This window comes from Maylandia zebra, linkage group LG9, assembly GCF_041146795.1.
Source record: "Maylandia zebra isolate NMK-2024a linkage group LG9, Mzebra_GT3a, whole genome shotgun sequence".
Taxonomy (NCBI): Eukaryota; Metazoa; Chordata; class Actinopteri; order Cichliformes; family Cichlidae; genus Maylandia; species Maylandia zebra.
In genome coordinates, this window is record NC_135175.1 from 14417628 (window position 1) to 14441141 (window position 23514).

At 43.2% G+C, this 23514-nt stretch overlaps 3 protein-coding genes across 4 annotated transcripts; 2 read left to right on the forward strand and 1 right to left on the reverse strand.

The window, feature by feature from the left end:
* Positions 1-13054, forward strand: dcaf11 (ddb1 and cul4 associated factor 11). Its single transcript, XM_004569552.5, has 14 exons — positions 1-188; positions 1266-1393; positions 1976-2094; positions 2212-2276; positions 2471-2571; positions 3158-3304; positions 7521-7575; positions 7955-8023; positions 8227-8284; positions 9429-9614; positions 9793-9946; positions 10490-10642; positions 10766-10872; positions 11872-13054. The coding sequence occupies exons 1-14, from the start codon at positions 1-3 to the stop codon at positions 11980-11982; spliced, it is 1641 nt and encodes a 546-aa protein (XP_004569609.2). The 3' UTR covers positions 11983-13054.
* A 490-nt stretch (positions 13055-13544) lies between these two features.
* On the forward strand, positions 13545-16712 carry fitm1 (fat storage inducing transmembrane protein 1). The gene is made up of 3 exons (XM_004569556.6): positions 13545-13854; positions 14153-14544; positions 15693-16712. The coding sequence occupies exons 2-3, from the start codon at positions 14258-14260 to the stop codon at positions 16360-16362; spliced, it is 957 nt and encodes a 318-aa protein (XP_004569613.1). The 5' UTR covers positions 13545-13854; positions 14153-14257; the 3' UTR covers positions 16363-16712.
* On the reverse strand, positions 16553-20406 carry psme1 (proteasome activator subunit 1). 2 transcript variants are annotated; one of them, XM_012924229.3, is made up of 12 exons: positions 20358-20406; positions 20128-20171; positions 19867-19899; positions 19716-19778; positions 19539-19637; positions 18781-18838; positions 18372-18469; positions 18181-18249; positions 18030-18097; positions 17549-17603; positions 17264-17350; positions 16553-16789 (listed from the first exon to the last, which is right to left on the reverse strand). In XM_012924229.3, exons 1-12 carry the CDS (start codon positions 20389-20391, stop codon positions 16709-16711), a joined length of 789 nt encoding a protein of 262 aa, XP_012779683.1. In that variant the 5' UTR covers positions 20392-20406; the 3' UTR covers positions 16553-16708. The 2 variants fall into 2 exon arrangements, with proteins under 2 accessions (XP_012779683.1, XP_004569612.1); XM_004569555.6 differs by having other exon boundaries at positions 20300-20376.
* Positions 20407-23514: the final 3108 nt, after the last annotated feature.

Sequence of the window (23514 nt, forward strand, 5' to 3'; positions counted from 1 at the left end):
ATGGGCTCACAGTCCAGTTCTGGGATGTCTGGTGGAAGGGGCTCTTCCAGTGGCAACCCAGGAGAGCAGTCTGAAGCGACAGAATCAAACCAGGGCGGCAGCAGCAGCCGAGGCCGCAGGACGGACAGGCAGTCTTCATCAGAGGAGGACGTTGACTTAGCAGAAGTGCTGGCTTACTTACTGAGAAGGTGAATTTCACAGTTAAAAACGCTCAAACTGATACCACGGAGGGCCTAGGTTTGTAGCAGAGGTACTATGGAGTTGTTTTGGTGAAAGTGGGCCATAACTAGCAGAAGTAAAAATGAGCAATTAATACATAAAAACACAAGTGCAATAAAGTCAAAGTCCTTCTAGTAGCAAGTCATACCATCGATCCACCACTTGTCTGAGTCATGGAGGCAGCAGTCTTAAGCAAGCGCTCCTCTTTCTAGCCGAGAGACGTAATCGTTATTAAAGACGATGACACTCAAAGCATTCCACAATTAAATCTGTGGGAGAGTTCTGCAACAGCCAAAATGTTGATAGAAGAAAAACTTGTTGGGGGCGAGGGAAGAAAGCTTTTTATTAACACGTGGCTGGTGATTCTGTGTGTGCAGTTTATACGTCCTGCTGACAACTGAAATTAAATTGGATAATTCTTCAAAATTACTGCCCAGAGGCATTTCGTGGTGAGGACTACATGTTTTTGGACTGCCCTGGGGACTTGTAGCATTAGTTCATTACTTTCTAATTTCTTGAACTCAGAACTAGGACAGAAGTCTTTGTCACATATGTGTGTAGTTGCTGCAGAGAAAATGACTTGTGTGTGGTGAGCGTATCGGGCACTTATTAAATGACATTTAGAGGCAAATAGAAGTAATGCATGCAGTATTCTATCTCGCTGCCAAAGAGCAAATAATTGAAACGTCACATCACATTCCAGCGCTGCAAAGCTAAGTGGGGGTTAAGGTTTTCCCATTTCAGTTTGGATAAGCTTGGAATTTTTTTGTATATCCCTCTGTAATAGTTTCTTTAGTGAACCGTGACATTGGCAGGGCCTGCTCTCGTGACCAGAGGGAACCGAGATCTGCAAGAAAAAACATTTGACATTTCTCACTTCTTTAGCGTTTAAATGTTGTCATTGCTACATGTTGTACAGCTGGACCATTTAGCTTTGGTTTCCACCTGTCAAGTCTTTTTTATTTTCTAGGTACATCTTTGCACTAGGGCAATAGATAATTGGATTAATCATAACTGATTAATTGACTGGTTGCTTGCATGTGCAGGGGTCAGGTAAGACTGGTCCATGGCAGTGGAGCCACAGGGCTGCAGCTGGTCCAGTCATATTCTGACTCTGATGAAGACAGCGATGGAGCCTGGGATGGACGGCTGGGTGACCGCTATAATCCACCAGGTAACCTCCCACTGACACAGGGCAGGAAAATAAGCAGTTTTTTTTACTTTGTTGGTTTACTCTTCATTTATACCCTTAAATACATCGTTACAATGATCACATAATATGGAAAGCTAACAGATCTATTTAGAGTGCAGCCACTGCAGTGCAGAAATACACGTAATTACGTTAGGATGATGTCTTCTCTTTCCAAGTAGTGAAGCAGTGAATGAATGTCAGTAAGGTTTCATTTAGAGACATAATCGTGTTACAGTAATGTTATTGTCTTGTTTTCACTGCCATCCCAAAAATGTTATTTATGGAAACCTCAATTCAGTTTTTTTGTTTTCTAGAACTAGTGAGGCCTAAATACTGTTTCTTCTTCCTTTTGTGTGTTTCATCTTTTGCTCTCGTTGCATGTCTGTTCATCGTCTGTCAATCAGTGATGGATCAAACATAAAACAATGTTTCAGCTGTCAAATATTTCCATGGATTGTTCTCTCAAATATGTAGGACGGCTAATCAGAGCATGCCTGAAGTTCTGAGAGCTTGTTGTTGAATGTGAGCTCCTACTGAGGCTTGTTCTTTGTGTTCTGTCTTTAGTGGACACCCAACCTGACACACACGAAGTGGACCGGAGTGAGATCCGCACTCAGATCCTGCTGGCCACCGCCTCCTCTTCCTTGAAAGGCTATCGCAGTTTCACCCACATGCTAGCAGAGGTCAGACCCCAGAAATAAAATCTAAATGGAAAATAATTGCGGCAGTGCAGTCGTATTAGTTTTGTTTATAGAGTTCAATGAAGTTATGAAACTGCAAATAAATGTTTTTGTGTGCAGAGAGAAAAAGGCAGATGTAGAGGCTCCAGTTTTTCCCACGGAGAGTGCAGTCGTATCCGTACGCAGTAAGTAACTTTGGAGTATTTAAAATCTAAATTAGAATTAAATAGCAATTAGTTTAGCGTGATTAAAGCCTTGATTGGACCATTGTGCTCTGTTGGAGCAGACGGATAGCTGCACAATTGCTGTGAAAATATACAATGCATTGGACATGAAGAAGACGAAATATTAAAATTGTGACCCCAGTGTTCTTCTGCAGTTTCCTGCCAAACTATGTGTCCCACAAGGATACATACCAGCAGAAAGCCTTCTGTGGAGTGTACAGCGAGGATGGCAACATGTTCCTCTCCGCCTGCCAAGGTAAATAGCACGATGTCCAACTTGAGGATCGAGAGGGGCTGAATCAGGTCTGATTTTTATTCTGAGTGTTTGTTTAAAGCTGCTGCGTGGATCACCAAATCATGCTGTGTTGTGTACAGACTGTGTTCAGGCGGAGGGGAGTATTATTGGACTTTTCTCATGTTCTAAAAAACAAATATCAAGCGCATCATCAGTTCCTATTTCCTGATTTAATGATTAATGAATGAAGTTACTGTTTTGTAAGCAAACTAAACAAGCGGAGGACAACATGTCTCACCACGTCTCACCTACGCTTGCCTAACTGTCACGACTATTCTTCTTGTATTATGTCTGTGTTAGTGATCAGCAGCAAGCCCTGAACAACAAACCAGAGGCTGGTGACATACACGTGTAAATGAGTCCTTATGTTAGTTCAAACTGATTAGTCTTACAGACAAAATGGAGAAAGTGAAATAAATCACTCTGTTTGTACCCAAGGAATAAATTAAAAAACAAACAACCTCTGAGGGACCTGTAAAAAAACCCCAAACAAAAACAAATGCGAGTCTTTGTATTTTGTTTAGTTTTGTTTTTTTTCTTGCTACAGACCAGAACATCCGCTTGTACGACACCAGTAGGGGGCGTTTTCACCTGTGGCGAACGGTGAAGGCCCGTGACGTGGGCTGGAGCGTGCTGGATGTCTGCTTCACCCCCGATGCACACCACGTGCTCTACTCTAGTTGGTCTGACTACAGTAAGGCTATGGGACTAGTAAAATTTTACGTGATGAAATGAGGAAAACAGTTTGCCATCATTAGAAAAACTAATTCTGTAAAGATTCAGCAAACCTATAAATCTTCAAGATTGGCTCTTTTCTTTTTTTTTTTTTTTAGTTGGGATTATAAATCCACTTTTCCTTAAAAAAAAAAAAAGAAATCTGGGACTGTTCGTGAACTGTAAATCAAACACATAAAAGGATATTTGTACCATTAGACAGAGCAGACACAAAAAATCTGAATATTAGGCTGGGACAGGTGCAGGTTTTTGTTTCTTTCTTATTTTTTAAACAACAGAGGGAACTTTTTAGAACTATAAAGCTATTCATTTTGAAAAAGTATTGTTTTATATTCTTGTTCAGTACAGAACTGTCATATTTTTCCCTTCCTAATGCGGCAGATGTTTATATTATATTATAGAACTGTGCAGAATGTGGTTTAATATTGATTCGCTGAAATCAGCAAGGTCTTTGCTGAAAAGCCCATGGCTACATAGCAGCATATATTTTTCCAAACCCTTACTGTTAAGCATTAATGGTGCCTTCACAGATGTGTAAGTTATCCAGTATTACCATCAAAGATGTTGCTTTTTGAACTGCCAAGGCAGATGATCCCTCTCCTTTGTGTCATTGATATCCAGAAAGACTTTCAGAATCTGATTTGTTAGACCACAGGTTGTTTTTGTGGCTTTAAAGAAGAAATTATATTACATTTATTTTTAAAAATGTTCAGAAAAGAAAGTATTTTAAGGTACTAAATAAGAGTAAATAACACTTAGCTTTGCTGTATACACAGCTGCTTATTGTATTGGTGTGTCAAAATACATTCACCCACCACTTCATAAGCTATGCCTGTTCAGCTGCTCATTAACGCAAATGTCTAACCAGCCAATGACATGGCAGCAACTTGGTTCATTCAGGACATGGTCAGGGTGACCTGTTGAAGTTCAAACTGAGCATCGGAATGGGGGAAGAATGGGGAAGAAAGATAATTTCAGTGAGTGAACGTGGCATAGTTGTTGGTGTCACGCAGGCTTGTCTGAGTGTTTCAGAAACGGCTGATCAGCTGGGATTTTCCCACACAGGGTTTACAGAACATGGTCTGAGAAACTGAAAATGAGCAGTGGTTCTCTGGGTGAAGATACCTTGTTGATCTCAGAGAAGAGTGACCAGACCGTGATTCAAATAACCACTCATTACAAACAAGGTGTGCAGAAGATCATCGCTGAATGCACAACATGTTAAACCTTGAAGCAGATGGGCTACAACAGCAGAAGACCCTACTGCGTCAGTGCTGTCAGCTAAGAACAGGAAACACAGACTTACCAAATTTGGACAGTACAAGATTGGAAAATGTCTTAATGAGGAGTTTCACTTTCTGCCATCACATTTGTACGGCAGGGTTAGTATCATTGGTTCAAGCTGCTGGTGCTGCTGTAATGGTGTGTGGAATATTGTCTTGCTACACTTTGGTCTTCTTCCAGCAGGATAACATGCCACGTCACGAAGATTCAATAATGTCAAACTGGTTTCTTTAACATCACAATGAGTTCATTGTGTTCAAAATGGCCTCTACAGTTACCAGATCTCAATATGATGAAGCACCTTTGGGATTTGTGACAAATCCGCAGCAACTGTGTGATGCTGTCATATCGAGATAGACCAAAGCTTCTGAGGAATGTTTCCAGTATCTTGTTGAGTGTATGCCACAAAGAATTGAGTCATTTTTGAAGGAAAGATGGGATCCAACCCAGTTCTAGTAAGGTATATCTAATAGGGCTGCCACAAACGATTATTTTGATAGTCGACTAGTCACCAATTATTTTTGCGTTTAATCGACTAATCAGATCATGCATTCATTGGATGTACAGCTTATTGCACCAGCATGCATCTGCTCTTATATAACTATCATTAGCTTACAGCTAGTGTTTAAGGTCTGTGCAAACTAATAATAAAGACAAGATGATAGTTTATTAAATTTTAATGAAATTTGCAGATTGTTTCGGTGAATTTTAATAAACTCCTTGCTATCTAAACTATAACAGGACACCGGAGTTTATTCTCCAGCATCTCACACTTCTGATAATCAGTTGTCTGCTTGACGTTTATTCAGCTGTGTAAAAACTATAACTTTAATCTCAGCCAAACCGATTTACTTAGGAACAAATAAAATACAAAAAAAGCCAAACAATAACATTTTTAAGTTATCTAAGTGACTTATATATCATGTTTAACCTGAGTAGCGAAAGACCCCGGTGGATTTGAAAACGATTTGGTGTTCTCACGGGCTCTAGTGAGCCTTGCCCTCGGCTAGCTATTGAGCTAGTGGGTAACAGACGTTTTTGAAAATGTGGTGTCTTGATAAACTGAGCAGATATTTGAGGTTTACACAGCTACATTCTCGCCTGAAAATATGTTAAACGTTTATTTTGTGACCCAGAAAGAATAACAAGAGTAATATTTAAACTAACTAGCTGCCGCCATTGTTGGAAACTGAGCTGGGCTGTGCTATGAATTCTGGGATACAGCTACTTCTTCTTCTTCTTCTTCTTCGGGGTTTAACGGCAGCTGGCATCCTTGTACATGCAGTGCTGCCATCTTCTGTTTCAGTCTGTTATTACACTCTTAAATTCTACTTATTCCTGCGTCTTTTGTGATCTTACAAAGCTTCAAACGACGCGTTGACTACTAAATCAGTCGTCGATGATTTTGATAGTCGATATCAAAATCGTCGACGATAGTCGACGTAATCGTGACTAGTCGACTAATCGTGGCAGCCCTAATGCAACTACAATTAGGGGTGGGTTTTAATAATCGATTCATCGATTAAAATTGATTCTGGCTTGGACAACGTGATATCGATTCATTAAAATCCTGAATCGATTTTTTTTAATATAAATGTATTTTGCCCAAAATTCCAGAATCTCAGGTGAGACATCACAAAATTTTGACAACCACCAAACATTTAAAAGAGTAAATGAGAGCAGGAACACGGCTTCTGCACAAAGACGTAAACACAAAGCGCAGACCCACGGATCAGAATCAGTGAGATGTCGCCTTTCTCACCCGACGGCAGGGACACAGCCGGGGCTGAAAGCCGACAGCTCGCTGATTCTGATGTTTCGGCGGGTCCGCGCTTTGTTTTTACGCCCATTTTGCGCTGATTCTAAAGCTGTTAGTTTCATCTCTCTCCAAACAATATTGACCAAACCAGCAGCAAAAAAAATATCCAAACTACGCTTCACATAAACATCGTCATGGACTCCCTCTTACTTTCACTGTTTTGCTTCTACCACAATAAAATCACACTTCATGCACAGCTCTCTCTCTCTCTCTCTCTCTCTCTCTCTCTCTTTCTCAGTGTTCAAGAACAGTTTCCCGTCTATCCCTGAAATCTGTTTTCTGCATTATTTGCTTGCTTGTTACGCACAAGACTACCGTTGTTTACAGCGCTGTCGGCCGATGTTTTTTTTCTCCTTTTACTTCCGAAAAGAAAACCTAATTTCTGCCGTTCAATAGGCTTCTGAACAAATTTTTAAACTTTTTAAAATTATACAAAATGCAAAACGCTTAGCCGTGTCTCTAATAAAACCGCTGTAACTTCAGAGGTAATGTTCATATGTTGATTAATGGTTTTCTTTCGTTTTTGATGTACTGCAGAATATTTTTATAAAATCCCAGGCCAGGAAAAATCACCTTCATGTTTTTCTGTTTTATCTTCAGCTCCTTTGACACAAAGGCATCTGCTGTGATGCTCAAACCTTTGATAAAGTCTGGAAAGTGTCAGCTTCCTTTTTATAGATACAAAAATATGTAAATGTCCTGATCTGAATTATAATATTTCTGACTGTCTGAGGCAAAATTTCCCAGATTCAAATCGATTTGAATTGAATTGAATCGAATCGTGGATCGACTCGATTCTAGAAATCCGTGACGATATTCAGCCCTAACTACAATGTAGTGTCTAAACATTTCTACAATAGAACAATGAAAGTAGAGCCTTTAACAGCATCACTTGTGAGAAATGCGAAGAAGTGAATAAATGAATCAGGAAGTGATTTCTTTCATATTGAAAGTGCTTTTACATTGGCCACAGCTTCCAGGAGTTTTTGTTTTGTTTTTAAGCAGCATATCAAACACGTTTTTAGCTGCGATGTTTTAGTCATACGTGTCTCTCTCTGTTCCTCCCCCACAGTTCATATGTGCAGTATAGATGGAGACAGTGAAAACCACACCGCCCTGGACCTCAAGTTAGTGTTTCCCCTCATAGTAACTTATAACATTACGGAGCAGGTAATCTATCATTCCTTACCAGCAGGCCCTCCTCTCCCTTCATTACCACCTGGATGAATGATGCTGTCAGAACTTGTCACCCCAACATCCATCCTCTCGCTCTGTGTGCGCTCCTTTTGTTAAAAATAGATCATTAATTCAACAAAGCACTGCCATTAAACTCACAGCTCTCCTAACAAAAACATTGTTTAAAAGGTGATGCTTGGTTTCATAAAGCCTTTATGTTATCCCACACCAAAAAAATAAATAAAGTAGATAGAGTGTGGTTGTAAATCAGCAATTGTGCTCTTACTGCAGTGTCCAACCTGTGTGTGTGTGCGCTGTTGTGCTTTGTAGTCCAGATGAGAGGAGGTTCTGTGTGTTCTCGCTGGCTGCGTCCACAGATGGCAAAGAGATCCTGGGAGGGTGAGTACAATTTGCTTTTATGTTTCAAGGCAGTGACTGACAGGGTTGAAATGAGTACTGAAGGCTCTTTATGAAATTTGAATTCAAGCACAACTCTGCTTTTCTTCCATTTGTTGGCGGTATATTCGAAATATGTTTATTAGAGCCTCAATTTAGGGGAGTTGTTTTATTCTTTTCTCAGCCTCTCTTCTCTCTCATTTCAGAGCAAACGACGGCTGCCTTTACGTTTTTGATCTTGAGCAGAGTAAACGAATGTTGAAGGTTAGTGTGTCTTTGTGTGCATTTATGTCTTTTTGCTCGCGCGTCGCCTTGGCCGTGCCCGTTTCAGCGTCACGTCTGTCTGATTTGCGCTTCATCCTTCGGTCAAGGTTAGCCAGATGCAGCGGAGCAGAAACTACATAAAGTTTTACACCATCCTGTAGTCTAATATAGCAGCGAAGAGTCCAGCTCCGCCACACAGTGGGACGGTGGGGGTTAAACCTACCGCCCTCCCTCCTCCCATAACCGCCCCGTGCGCAGAAGTCAGCATTCGACCTCGACCATCTGCTTCGTCTCTGTCGTCCGCCGTTTCTCTGTCTGTCCCTCCTAATTACCTCAGTGTTGTGGTGTGTTTCTGTGCTTTTATCTCTCAACTTTTTATTAGTTGTTTGTACTTTCACTGTCACTTCCTCATGTGCAGCACTAGACTTTCCATGATTCAGTGCAGTGATGGGAAACTGAAGTCGGGGCATTTTGCTGCTGTGGTTCCGGTTAGTGTTTTTCCCCATTGGAGGGAAGGATTTCTGCAAATCAATAGAAAGCTGTTGAGGCTGATCTGTGTCTCACAATGAGACTGAATGGGTTTAGTGATTATAAAATGATGTGAATCACACGCTGTGGCCTTCATAGTAACCTGTTAGAGATGGCCTCCACATCATTAAAACGGTAAATAATGAAATGTCTTATGAAAGAAAGCAGTTCAGTTGTTCTGCTAGAAGCGCTCATCACCATGCTTCATGTTGAGTTATCCTTTCATTTGTGACACATCCTTTTATCTAGCGATTTATTTCGTCTTCTTGCACATATAAAGGACAAAACTAACAAACACTTGTACTGCTGTAATTACTAACAGCTACATCTTTGCATTTGGAGACTCACAACCATGCCGTGTGTATAAAGCCTGTTTGTAGCACAGCCTTTGAGGCTCATGTACTGAAAAGTCTGAGTTTCAGTGCGCAGCAGCCTTGAAGAAAAATGCTCCTTTCATTACTTCTGCATAGGCACAGACATGCATAAGTGCGCACACACACACACTTTTCACAACAACATGTAAATAGCCCACTTGTAAATAGCACATTCTTGCACACATGTGCACACGCTCCATACAGTAAACACTGACTCTTTCTTTTGCTGCCATCCTCATCAGATTGATGCCCACGAGGACGACGTGAACGCGGTGGCGTTCGCCGACAGCTCGTCCCAGCTGCTGTTCTCTGGCAGCGATGACGCACTGTGCAAGGTGTGGGACAGACGGACGCTGCGGGAGGACAGACCGCAGCCTGTTGGACAGCTGGCCGGCCACCGAGACGGCATCACCTTCATCCACAGCAAGGTGGGTGCGAGTGTGTGTGTGTCTGTGAGGGGGGGTCTCTCAGTAAAAAGTTTTCCAGTTACTTGGAAATGGTTTAAATGAGAACATTAATCGTACAGGATGTTTATTCAATCACATGTATTGTTCTAACTCTCAGATCTCGGTCTCTTTTTTTTTTTCCATTTTGTCACGGTGCCAGGGTGACGCTCGCTACCTGATCAGCAACTCGAAGGACCAGTCCATCAAGCTGTGGGATGTCAGGAAGTTCTCGCCCAAAGAGGGGCTGGCAGCTTCCCGTCTGGCTGTCACCCAGCAAAACTGGGACTACCGCTGGCAGCAGGTTCCCCAGAGAGGTGAGGAGGGGAGGGGCCGAAGAAGGGCGAAAGGGAGGTACTCGTGGTAAATGAGTCAGAGGGGAAGTTGGAGGACGAGAGGAGGAGAGGTCACACAGAGGAGGAGATAAAGATGAAATGATGATATTAAAAAAAGAGAGAGAGGAGGCAGTAACAGGGAAGGTGTGTGTGTGTGTGTGTGTGTGTGTGTGTGTGTGTGTGTCGTGAGGATAAAAAGACTCTAAAGCCACACGTAGGGAGAGTGATTACCATTACAAGCCAAAGAGGAGGGAAGGAGTGGAGGAGAGGTGAAGGATAGGAGTTTGGATAATGAGATAGAGGAGGAGACGAGGCGGTAAAAAACTAAACAAAATGAAACGATCTAGTTCAGGGTGCAGTTTCTTCTAAGCTTGATATAAATCTACATGGTCTTTTGGATTAAAGTTGAGGACAAGTGTGAGGAAAGAGCATAAACAGTAAAAAAAAACATTTATAAAATGGAGAAATTCTTGTGCATCTTTTTGTTATTTAGCAGTTTTGTGTTTGTTTACTTGCTCCTCGCAGCCCTTAAGAGACACAAGCTGACAGGCGACACCTCAGTAATGACCTACCGAGGTCATGGCGTCCTCCACACCCTGATACGCTGCCGTTTCTCACCAGAGTTCAGCACTGGGCAGAGATTCATCTACTCCGGCTGTTCCACGGGCAAAATCGTCAGTAAGTGACTGTGTGTGTCTGTCAGTGTGTAAACGGCGACAAAGTCTGCGTGAGCTGATGCACAAAGTAATATTTGAAGAATCGAAAATCAGTTGAACCCTGTGTGTGTGTGTGTGTGTCCAGTCTACGATGTGCTGACCGGCACGGTGGTAACCAGACTGGTGGGCCACGACGCGTGCGTGAGAGATGTCAGTTGGCACCCGTACGAGGACAACATCATCAGCAGCTCTGTGAGTGCGGTTAATGCAGAAAGTGTCCTGCTGGAATCAGCGTGTGAAAGCTCGTCATCATAAATATCACATTAAACCCAAAAGAAAGCCCTTTCCAGAAGTTGTAAAACGATTTAATAGAGTGGCGTTAATCCCAGACACTGTTTCCTCTACTAATGGAATAAGGCATAATTTAGAAAAGTCTGAGACAATTTGATACGTTTTCTGGTAATTACGGGGGAAAAATGACCATTTGCAGAAATAAACCACTGTTTTTCCCCCTCACATATTCCATTAAATTAGACTTTTTAGCAATTTCACTACTACCACTACTTGATAAAATGGAAAACAACATTAAAGCAGTGCAAATGAACTGAGCTGTTTCGACTAGAAGAAGGAAGCAGACATGAGATGCAGAGTACTTTATGTTTATACTTTACACCGCTGAGGCCTGGACCTAATCACACACAAGCAAAGCTGGATTTATGGTCGTGCAGTGCTGCTTCCAAGCGTAGCTCTTTGGGTGTGCAGAGAGGAGGATTGTGGGAGTTCAACCAGCAGAGAGGCTACAGCAAGGGTGCAGTCCTGCAGAAAGTAAACACAGCTTTGCCCCCGAGCAACGCGTCAGAGGAAAAAGTGAATTAAAAATCCCAAAAAGCAAAATAAGAAGCGCAGAAATTGGAGGTTTTCCTACATATTTTGACTCGGCCACTAAGTAGGTCTGCAGAACTCTGTGTAGCACATATGCGCTATTGATGTAGTAGCATATCAAGACCATAAATTAGCTCTTTGCTTGGCTAATAAAAATGCTGCTTCTTTTCCATTTGTGGTTAAAAGCTGCCGCTTGTTTTGTTGGCATAAAGCATGAATCACGTCACCGTTATTTAACAGAGCAGACAGGCTCAGCAGCTGTTTTAAAAGTGATAACAAGAGTCCATCCAGCTTAAGAACATTAAACTACGGGGCTTAGATGGCACAGTTATTATTTTTTAACCTCTGATCTCCATCCTTTCTCTACAGTGGGACGGAGCGGTTCGAATGTGGGAGCACAGACAAACCCATCCCCTAGACGAGGAGCGAGACACGGCAAGGGGAGGAGGAGGAGAGGAAGGGAGCTGTTGGAGGAAGTGATGTTAGCACAGAGGAAGGCAGTGAGCTCAGAAGGCCTGGGAGAGACTTGAGTATCTGCTAACGTTAGTGCGGGATATTAGTGATTCAAATGAAAGCGTGGCTGAGAAAAGTTCACTGGGAAGGCGCCTGAGCCTCGTGCTGTCCAGTGCCGATCAGAACACGGCGGGACGGCTGTTGCCACCTGCAGCTGTTTTTCTGTTTTTTTTCCCCCCTGTTTTTTTGTTTATTGCCTCATGTCTTGCACAGAATAAGGAGGCCAGAGCTTTTTCAATCCAGCCTGGGACATTTTACTCAAAATGCGCTGAAGCTGCACTTAACGAGCTGTTGGAATGAAACAATAAGTTAGTGATTTTATATATATATATATATATATATATATATATATATGGATGGAAAAAACAACTTTGGATGTTGCAGGGGAACGTAATGATGATAATTTTGTAAAAATGTATAGAATTTTAATTTGTTTGTGTGTGTGTGTGTGTGCGCGTGTGTGTTCCGGGAGTGTATTTAGATTGTCGTCAGTGTCCTGAGTCTGTTTGGACTCTGCTGTTATGAATAACACAACACAGGCTGTGTCCTATTTTAGGGAACATCTACCTTTACAGACTCAACATATAATCATAAACATTTTTTTTCCAGTTGGCAAACTCATGAAGCTGATAATTGCGTTAGCTTTCCTGAGTTTATTCAAAACTCGACAGGCTCAAGGAAGTTTCAGTCATTATTCGACCTGGTCTGCCTCATCAGAAAGAGTTTGAAAGTTTTCGCTGTTATTCTGAATCCTCTGTAGGCTTCCTCAAGGCTAATGTTAACTCCCTGTCCCTCAGACACAGCAATATTCTCGTTCCAGGGTCAGCACTCAGTGTAATTTTTGGCTAAATGTAAGCCTGTGATTTGATTCAAAGATTTGATTGTGTGTGATTAATGTGTTCAAGTCAGCACTTTGGGGAAGGGGAACACGCACATGGTTTCAAAATGATCTGTATATGCAATTTTCAGGTGTTTATATCAAAGCTCATATTTCACTCTCAGACTTTGCAGTTATAATAAAAACCTTTCTTCAAACGTATCACGAAGGGGCTGTTGGTCATTGATCAGATGTTTCAGGCTTTAAAAGTGTGGGAGCTGCAGGAGAAACTAGAACGACACTTCAAACAACACACATGACTCACGGGATGGGATTTTTAAACATTTGTCATTGAGCTTCTCTGTGTGTTTTATAGAGCTAACTGCAGCTGCCAGATATGCACACAGTTGACAATTAGCTGCTACAGGAGCCATAGCAAAGTTGTCTGAAGGTCATTGTAATGTCAGCAGTGCACTTACCGGCCTAAAATTAGACCTAACATACTTTGGCGTGCCTGGTTTCATTTACACCTACTGTTCTGACTTCTTACAAAAGACTCCAAAGCTCTGCTGGAAAAGTGCATCATCACAGTGAATTTCAAAAGTTTGCACTCATCATTTATTATTTACTACACTGGAAAGCTTTCTCTGAATAACTTTGAAGACTAACGAGAGAAACCAAAAATCCACCACCTCATGGAAGTTAGCAGTCCGTCTGCCATTAGTCTGCACTGGCTTGTGAAAACGGCATCAGTGTGCTTTATGTGAGCATGAGTACCACGGAAAGACTAAATGCAGTCCATTTGGCTCAGACGGTTGAAGGGGGGCTTTAAGAAGCTCCAGCCTGAGTACTGAGCCTGGAAATAAAGCAGACTGAACGTGCTGTGAGAAATGCAGCTGTCCATGGCGCCAAATGCAAGCTGGCAACCGCTTATAACTTAAATTAGTTTTGGCTCCAACAGCTCATTCTTAGACTGGAGAGTCCTGAAGGAGAGAACCGGAAAAGGAGCTAAATGATCCAAGGTCAGAATGAGACTACTATTATTATTACTTTTCCCAATGCAGGAAATGCAAATATAAGTGAGCAGCATCACGAGAGCTATTTTAAAAGAACTGGGATTTTTGTCATGAACTAAAGATTCATTTTGTTTACTTTTGAATTGTGTTTGAGCATTGCTGTGAAAATAATGGGGTCAATTACAGCAGCAAGCATTACTGCATCTCCTCTTTCTGCCTACGGGGGAGGGGTTTTGAGGGTAAAGGGGACATGGAGGGGGGGTTGTATTTTTGTAAACCATGTGTTCTCTCGCGTGCCTGACAGTGATAGAATAGAAAGGTCCTGGAGTGGGGACGGGTGTCCTTTTCCCAGACAAAAGCAAGCGAGGCAGACTCCACAGAGAGGGAGGACGAACGCGGGTCGAACAACATGAATCTAAAGACAGGAAACTCCTCAAATGGCTTCACACCAGAGATCAGTTTGGATAAACTACACCGGATGGCTGCAGAGCTGATACTGCCTGGACGATCCATCTTGAGGCTCCTGAACACTGTTCTGGAGTTTGTTACAAACTTTCTGGCCCGAGTTTTAGGAAGCAGCCTGATCAGAAGACACTTCCACCTGCTGCTGTCTGGATTGGTCCTCTTTGGGCCTGTGCTCAGCTTCTGGGTATCAAAGTATAGCATCTTTGCAAACAGCAACCACTACCTGTACAGGTGAGGACTCCGGGAGACAATGAATTACTGCTTATAGTGCTTTGCGTACACCAGGGGTATCAAACATAAAGCACAGGGGCCAGAATTGGCTATTAGGTGGAGGACCTGTTTGTGGAGAGTTTAGCAATGATTTATCATGATTTAATTGGATGGAAATAATTGACTGAAATAGCTGTAGTAACTGCTGTCATTGCTAAAGGAAACTGTATATCTTTGATAAAGACACTGCTCCTTTAATAAACTCTTGACTCGGTAATAAAACCCAGCGCACCCTTGCTCACTGTAGTGCTCGCTGGGCTTTTACTGCTTCAGCCCTACTTAATCTGTTTTGATGGCAAACTTTCACTGAGTCTTTATTCTGAGTCAGCTTGTGGAACAATACAGTTCAGCATTTACAATCATCATAATGTCATTTGGCCCACTGTTTTAGGTTCATATAATCCATCACATATTTTTAAAATCCAGTTATGATATTAAATTATTCCTCATTTATTTTTGTGGATGCTTTGCTGCCACTCATTTGTCACATACACTGAGTAAACCCCCACCCAAAAACCAATACAATATTAATATACCACTTTTGAAAAACAAAAGCAGCACATAAATATTGTATGATAATGTCATTCTGAGGTATGATAACTATGAGGCAGTAGCAGAATTAAAGTCTTCCTCAGACTGTTCAGTGCACTTACATGGAACTAATTAAGTGAAACCACCGGCTCATCAACTTTGATACCTCAAAGCAAGTTTGAGTGAACTGAAAAAGTTAAAAAGACTCAGCTTTGCTGTAAAGCTTGAATTTTTATGCATATCAAAAATAGATTTACTTTCTGAGCACTGTGTTAGCAAGAAGCTCCTGGATCTGACCTGCTGGCTGCCTGAAGTCTTTGTGTGTTCTGTGTGGAGTCTGGATGTTCTTTCTCTGGCTTTCTCCGCCAATTCAAAGACATAAATGTCAGGGTAACTGGCGAATCTAAACTGCCCCAAATTGTGAATATGAGCATGAACGACTGACTTTCAACCTCCCCAGGATCCTCCTGTTGCTGTGACTGTGAGGAAAAAGTAATTCTAAACATATTTCATTACTGCGTGTGTTTTGCTCATATATATGGTGTGTACTGATATCCTTATTCATCACGCTCTCACAGGAAGTTCCTGAGGTCCACTTGGGGTTGGACCTGCATCTTTACGAGCGCTTTCATCATCCTTCTCTCCCTCTCAGTCCGTCACTCCACCTCTCTTTCCCTCCGCCACCTCTCTCGAGTAGGCCTCACGGGTTTGCTCTGGTGGAGCTGTCAGCGCCTCCTGACCCTGCTGGAGGATGCAGCGGGGACCTGTTACGAGCCCATGACCCCAGGCCAGGACGGCCAGAGCCCGGCCTCCCCAGTACAGCCTCTGCTGCTCCTGCATGAAGACCAGAACAAGGCCTCCTGCCTGAAAGCCCACATGCTGTGGCGAGGCTACGAAGTCTCCCAGGACGTCCTCATCCTCTGCTTCTGCTGTCTGCTGCTTGTTGAGGAAATGTGTGTCTTTGGTCATCACTTGGAGCGACAAAAGCCTCTGCAGAGGTCACCCGGGACCCCGCTGAGAGTCGTCTTCCTCCTGTGTGTTCTTCTCCTCCTTGTTTGGATGTTTCTGCTGCTGTGTTTGCTTGCATACTTCCCAAAGTTTCCCTCCCAGCAGCTGGGTGGAGCTCTGGGCTACCTGGGGTGGAGAGGACTCTATCACGGATTGTATAGACTCGGATCGAGATGGGGTTGTCCTGGTTTGCCCAGAGAGGGACTTTCTACCACGGTGCACACCAACAAACAGCCTTAGTAGTGTGGCACCCTTAATGAAAATGGTTAGATTTTGGCACTGAAATGTCCTTCAAAGCTCAGGAACAAACTTCCAAACCCTCTTTTAAGACTGCATGCTGTAAATGTGACATCACGTTAATAGTTTGCTTTCTTTAGAGGTCAAAATTAGTCCAAAAAGAAGCTTAGAAATCTCATTCAGACAAAGTAAGTGAGAAAAACTGCTGCTTTATTGTGTAATCTGAACCAAAATGCAGGCACAGTTAGAAAAAGATTTCTGGGAGCAGGTGTATCATTACTTGATGAAGAGTGTCATTCTACACTGGTTGTTGCTTATTAAAAAAAAAAAAACGAGCCTGGAGTCTGCCTCAGTAGATGAGCGCTTTCCCATCTCCTCTGGGTCTCTTAATCTTGTCAAAGTTCTTGTTAATGATGTCAAACAACACAGCCTGGAGAGAGAAATAAAGACACAGAGTGTGATGCAGAAGCAGGATGATATAGGGAAGACAGACAGTTTACAGGGAGTCATAAAAGAGAGGGACGTCCAGATATGGAGCTGTAATCACGTCAAACAGCTCCTTTCATCATCGCCCGCAACGCCTTGTTCATTAGCGGCATCAAACACGGGAGGACAATGGCCGAAGGAAAGAGACGAGCTGATTAATGGACGGGAGACGGAGCGCCAATCAATTTAACACAAGCACTGCAATTAGTTTAATTACCCTCCTATTAAGAAGGAATGGATTCCATTTAAGCTGCCGCTCCCGCCGGTGGACACGACAGGCATATTTTACACCCAAGCCGCTCAATTTAAAATACAGAGCATGAAAACAGCAGATGGTACACGGAGTGTGGATCATGAGATTCAGGATACACGCAGTCAGAGAGGGCCAACTGTAAGCAAGAGGCAGTGGGTGTCTTACGTATGTATTGCGGATGTCCAAGACCACAAGGCGGAGCTCGCAGTATTGATATTGGTCCAGCTCGTGGACCAGCTGTCTGTAGTCTCCCTGCAGCAGAAAACCCACACCACAAACAGCGAGCGTATTAGCAAAACAATGTGTAGTATGATAAGCACATGACACAACAGCAACTAATTTATGCGGGAGAGAATGTCCTCATAAGTTTTTTTTTTCAGCGCACCGGCACACATTTTTCTCATTCACACATTAATATGCTTATTAGGATGCACAGCGGGAGACACTGACCACGTGGGGCGACTTGGAGGCTTTGGCCACAGCGTCACCCCTCTCGTTGTAATACCTGCCAAAACAAGGAGAAGAGAGGAGTTACAGTACCACCCACCTGTTTTAAAATAGCCCCCAGCGTTTCGCTAAATGTCACATCCAATGCCATATTCAACACATCAGTCTGGTTTTTAATAAAAAGACAAAGCAGAAGACTGCCTCTCATTATCTCTGTTAAGATTTTCTCACTTTTAAATGTGGAATTGAAGCCTTTCTGATTCTGCTTATATCTATATGACTTTTTTTCTGTTTGACTTCACTAAATAAAGATGGATGAGACCCTCTGAAAGCCTGAATTGCTGTTTATATGTATAGATTTCTCAGTAATTGTGGATATTCTTATGATACTGAGCGCAGCAGGTTTTGTGGTTTTCTCTGCCAAATACTTTTGATGGAGTAATGTCAGGTCTGTTTTCCTGGCTACGTCAGTGCAGGCTCTTACTTTGAAATCTGAGTCTGGAATCCTTCGATCTTGGTGCGTGTGTTGGTCAGCAGCTCAAACACTTTCTCCTGGTGGACACGAAGGAAGATTTAAAATGCAGCTGGATAAATTTCACCCTAAAGATAGACTCCACATGCGATTGTTTACTAACCTGGACAGCCACTCCGAAATTGTTCCCATCCTCAATTTTAGGAATCTGGAGTTGCACCCACATTGACACCTTCCAGGAAAATAAAAGGAAAAAAAACCCACTAGTACAATATACAAGACTTTTTATCACATTAATATTTTCTGCACATAAAACCCGACGCATTTTTCTCCACATAAAGTTCTGAGACTGACCGTGTTGAGCTTCTCCTTCAGTGTCTGGATCTCAGTTTTGACCTTCGGCAGGAGGCTCTCCACCTTCTCATTGGTGCAGATGGGACCACATGGAGGGCCTGGAGGACAGAGGATAGCACTCCTTCACTTAGTGAGCTGCAGATTTGCTTTTCTAATATAGAAAAAGTTCCTTATGCCCTTGCTTTCTTCCAGTTAGCTAATCCGTGTGTAAACGGTGTTTAAACTTTGTATTGTCAGCTCATGAGCCACAGTAGACTCATCAGTTTGTTACAAAGGAGCCAGAAAAGCAGTGATGTGTTTCATACATGGGTTTGGAGCCTTTCTTCCTGCAGTATTTATTGTCCTTATTTACAGGAATACGGTTACTGCTAAACGAATGCATCTTTCTTTCTATTTTCCCCCCATTTACCTGCGTCTTCATCCTCTTTATCACTGTCCTTGTCTTTCTTCCCCTCCTTAGCCTCCTTCTGTAAAATAAGAATAGAAGGCATCGGGTCAGAGTTTTTGCTGATGATTAATCTCCAAGACAGCTAGGCTGCACGCCTTTTTCTCTTCTGGCTTTTCAACCTTGGGATCTCTGTTGGATTCTTTTTCTTTGCTTAAGACATGTAACCCAGTTGCAGCAATCTGTGCCCCTTGATATTCTAAGGAGACTCCAGCAGCTCCCGAAAGTTGTGCAACCACCCCAAATATTCTCCTAACCCTCGTTAAAAAAACCCAGTGGCATTAGCTACACGGCTCTCTGGCCTCCTCTAAATCCCTGCATGAGTATTAGTTCAAGACACACAGCCTTTGTACGGTTTATAAAAATCTGAAATTCACAGCCGACTGAAGTAACATAAAAGACCCGCTCGCTGCCAGTTTGTAAAACAGCCCTTGGAAATTGCACTGTGATTGGTTGTCATGGTAACTGGGGACTCAGCATTGTGTCTTTATATAATGAAACACTAAATATAAACCCTGAGCCGAGGACCCCAGTTGAGAGGAGGCTCTATGAAGAAATTCAAAGGTTAGACAAATAAAACACAGATGTGAGGCTCCTCGATATGAAAGCCATTACATCTGGGTAATGGAAAAACAGCCGTCCTTCATAAATCACCCCGAATGCTCCTTTATTGGATTTATATCACAGTTTTAAAGAACAGTCTTCTGGGATGGAGTCCCCACCTGCTCTTTTTTCTTGCGCTTGGCCTCCTCTTTCGCCGGATCGGGTATCGGGATGTCGAGTGGAGCCTTCAAAGAAGGCAGATCGTTGCATCTGAAAGACTGACGCACAAACACAAGTCACCCAATGTGAGAATCAAGAGCCCAGTGGTATGTGCCCACAGTCACACAGGTGGATACCTTCAGCAGCTCCTGCAGCTCTTCAAGCTTCTGTGGGAAATATGTTGACACCAGCACCTCCGCCTGTTAAAACCAAGTAACAAAATCCACATTAACAATTCAAACTTGTGAAGCAGAGCTGGGAAAGATTTCGGATTTTCGTTTGAGTTACCTCCTTGGTGAGCTTTTGGCAGAAGTCGTCCACCTAGAATAAAGTCACAGATTTTAGGCTTGCTTATAAATGACCGTTTTATTTAGCCCCTGCTGCTGCTCACCTCCCGTGACCCCTGCTGTCCGTAGACAAACCCCATGAAAACAAACACTTATGTGGACACTAGCTCGCCTGCTAGCATCACTGACACACTAACCATGTAAGTGAAGGGAAAGGAGAGTTAGCTTGCTGCTACATAACACTTTGTGCTAGCGGACTCACCTGTTTCTTCGACTTGAGGCGAATATCCACAGCAGCCATGTCGTCTTTGGAGAGCAGAAGTTGTTTATTAGAGTTTAGTAAAGGCTTTGACTTCACAGGAGGCGGTTCGAAATAAGAATATGCTCTCTTTCTGTGTAATTCAATTCCGTGCACGACACGGACAAATACTCACAGTTACTCAGCATAAAAAGCGAAAATGAAAGTAAAGAGTGTTTTAGACAGTTCCGTACTTTCCTGCAGTAATAGCGAATGGACGTGTTGCATTGTGGGCCGTGTAGTTTTATTTGACTTTATTTTATAAGGAGCAGTCGACTTCTCATTTCCCAGAAAATGGGGCTGTGATGGGAACAGTGGGGAAGTCTACAAGCAAAAAAAAAAAAACACTCAGAGAAATGCGTTTCTGTGTGGCAGTAGTTATTTCTTTGTCTTCGAAGGGCTAACCCTCATCCAAGAATAAAAAAAAGTCACCTAACTCAAGGGATGAACCAATGTTGAGTCTAAACATTCACAATTTAGCCTCAAAAACCAATTCTTAAGGCACTTTAGTACGAGCAGCCTATCACAAAAACATATTTCGCCCCCTCATCGTTAAATCTGCAAAAATACCAAATATAAATTTGACAGGCATAAAATTATATTTTTGGACTAACAAGTTGATTCCTAAAAAGCTATTAGTTGAAAACCTGACATTTATCTGAGAATTTTGCAGTATGTCCTTAAAGAATTGAGGAACCTATCCTCAAAAACAGGATGATAAACCTAAAAATAGATAGACCTAAAAACTGTCTACAGCAGAAGAACAGTATCTGAAAGTCATGTCCTTAGAAGCAGGAAAAACAATACATCAAAAACCTGACACAGGACCTGAGAGACGCATCTGACCTTTTATTCATCTATTGCCTGTCCCGTTTGGTTCTTTTGCCATCAGAATTATTGTCTAAAGGCGAGGAAAGATGCCCAACGGATTTACTTTACCAAATGGACCATCCCAGCCTTGCCGTAATGGTCTATTTGATTCACCTTTTATTGTTTATTTTATTTTTTTATTTTCACTTGCAAGATACGGGACAGACTTGAATGAGGAAAAGAAAGGGGAGAAAGGAAGAGGGGGAAAAACAGCGGAGAAGAGGGACGGGGATAAAGGGCAAAAAACAAAAACCAACTAAATAAGCAGACAAAAAAAATACATATCAATCACCTGGATCACCTGTTGAAAAAGAAAAAAGAAAACAAGCAGAAGAATACGAGAGCAATACAATAAACAACATCATGATGATCTATGGGAATATAACAGTAAATACTAAATAATAAACATTATTGTGCAGCACGTAATATCGACAGCGCACAGTGTGCTTTGAGGAAGGAGCCAAAAAGGGTGTAGTTTGTGTGTGTGAGTCCCCGTGTGTACACCTGTGAGCATGAACGCGCTTGTATTTAAAAGGTTCCTTCATGTAATGATCTGCTAGAGGGTGTGAGGAGCCACAGCCCCGTCCTCCAGGGCATGAAGCAGGTATGGAGGAGATCAAAACTCCAGACATCCAGAGGCCCCCAGAACTCAAGAGACCAAGAAAGACCAACAGAGGGGCAGCCGCGCCACTGTCCCAGAAAGAGCTGAGGAGAGTCCCAGATGAGGGCTCACTCAGCAGCCGCGGAGCAGAAGCCAGGGGGAGTTGCAGTGACGTGCCCGTGAGCTCCGCCGGCAGCCAGCTGTGCCTGAGTGACCGAGCCCCAGGCCGAGAGGCCGAGGACACCCCACCCCCAAAGTGGCCCGAGCGAGCCCCAGGCTCCAGGCCCCGATAAGCGGCCACCAAGGAGTGAGCCGGTGTGTACCTGGACGCCCATCCTCGGGCGCACCAACGCACTGATGTCTGAGGGCGTCTGCCACCGGCAGGGGGAGTGATGGGGGGAGATAGGCCTCCATACCTTGGAGGGCCTGAGATGTCCCCAGAGAGGTGGCGTCTGACACCCAACCTGACATATAGACACAGACATACAGGCACACACAGACACAAACATCCATTCCCACCCTCATGCTCTCATATGCACTTAACACTCAACCAACGTGGAGACAGACATAAAGAGACGCTGTACACACGATCACACTCCCCAAGCGTACTCTACGAACCGGGTCTAGGTACCCTTGCCCCTGGAGGGGGGAACTGCACCCAGACCCAGGTGGTGTTACCCTTTTCCCTGCGGTGGGGAGAAGCAGACCGCCCCGACTCCGCAGCAGCAGGGAGGCCCCACACTCCAGACCCCAGTTGGACGGCCAACTCCTCCTCCTAGCCCCCCCGCTCCAGCAGGTCGCAGAGAACGGGGGGGTGAGAAGACTCCAAACCTCCCTCCGCCCACTCATATGTAGTGTTGATGCATGTGTGTTCTAAGGTGCATTTAAAACTCAGTGTCTACGTGTATTTAGAATTGAGAGGTGGGCAACAACGCCAGGGGTGAGGTGTACACCCTGATGGTCTTTTGGAGTCCGTGTAGCGTGCCCACCCCCAAGATGCTATATGTATGTGTTATGAGAGTGTGAGTAATGTAAATGTCTAAGCTGTGAGATAAAATTGAGGCACAAGAAGCCAGAAGGGGACAGAGGGGGATGCCTCCCCTGCACCCTGGTGACACACCTTTACCCCAAGGCCCTGCATGTGTGGGTGATTGTGGTGGAGCGGGAAGAGGGAGGCAGCTGGAGATGGGGAGGGAAGGAAGGGAGGGGCAAGTGACCCCTCCCTGGGGCCAGCTTCCCCGCTGACCCCAGTAGGAACCCCCATACTCCGCAACCTGCCAGGGAAAGGGGGCCCAGGCTCATCCGGACCGGGGCCCAGAACAGCAACATCAGTAAGCCTTTCTTAAAGAAGGGGGAAGAACGAGGAAAAGCTGAGATTACACAAAAATTAAATCACAGTGATGTCCTTCAAAGCACCTGGACAACTATTCCTGAAGACTACAGAAGAAAGCTGTCAAATAGAATTCAATCAATCAAACTTTATTTATAAAGCACTTTTCATACAAAAAAAAAAAAGTAGCACAAAGTTCTTTACATGGTTAAAAGCAGCCCACCCCACCCCAATTCAGGCTGTGTGGATCTTACAAATGCTGACTAAAGCTCGTTAGATTGCACAAACTCTGTTTTTGTCTCATATTCTGATATATTCTGTATTTATGAAGAAACATATGAAGAAATGGCTCAAGACTTTTGCATAGTACTATATATCAATTTTTTGTCCATAACTATTATATATATTGTAATATTTAATACTCGGTTTATTTTATTTTATTTTGTCTTCTTTTTTCCTCTTCTTTATGTTTTTGTAAAAGCAAAAATCTTTGCATGTCACGGCTGGCGGAGTGAGCCGTGTGGAGTGGAGGAAAAGGAGGACCCAAAAT

What these genes read in the sequence shown, in the direction of transcription:
- dcaf11 (XM_004569552.5), top strand. Translation starts at nt 1, where the DNA reads ATGGGCTCACAGTCCAGTTCTGGGATGTCTGGTGGAAGGGGCTCTTCC. An exon ending in CTGGCTTACTTACTGAGAAG is followed by an intron (nt 189 to 1,265) that starts GTGAATTTCACA and finishes TTGCATGTGCAG; the next exon opens with GGGTCAGGTAAGACTGGTCC. An exon ending in TCACCCACATGCTAGCAGAG is followed by an intron (nt 2,095 to 2,211) that starts GTCAGACCCCAG and finishes TTTTGTGTGCAG; the next exon opens with AGAGAAAAAGGCAGATGTAG.
- fitm1 (XM_004569556.6), top strand. Translation starts at nt 14,258, where the DNA reads ATGAATCTAAAGACAGGAAACTCCTCAAATGGCTTCACACCAGAGATC. An exon ending in AGCAACCACTACCTGTACAG is followed by an intron (nt 14,545 to 15,692) that starts GTGAGGACTCCG and finishes ACGCTCTCACAG; the next exon opens with GAAGTTCCTGAGGTCCACTT.
- psme1 (XM_012924229.3), bottom strand. Translation starts at nt 20,391, where the DNA reads ATGCAACACGTCCATTCGCTATTACTGCAGGAAA. An exon ending in TTCGCTATTACTGCAGGAAA is followed by an intron (nt 20,172 to 20,357) that starts GTACGGAACTGT and finishes TGCTCTCCAAAG; the next exon opens with ACGACATGGCTGCTGTGGAT. An exon ending in TTCCAGACTCAGATTTCAAA is followed by an intron (nt 17,604 to 18,029) that starts GTAAGAGCCTGC and finishes TTGTTTTGGCAG; the next exon opens with GTATTACAACGAGAGGGGTG.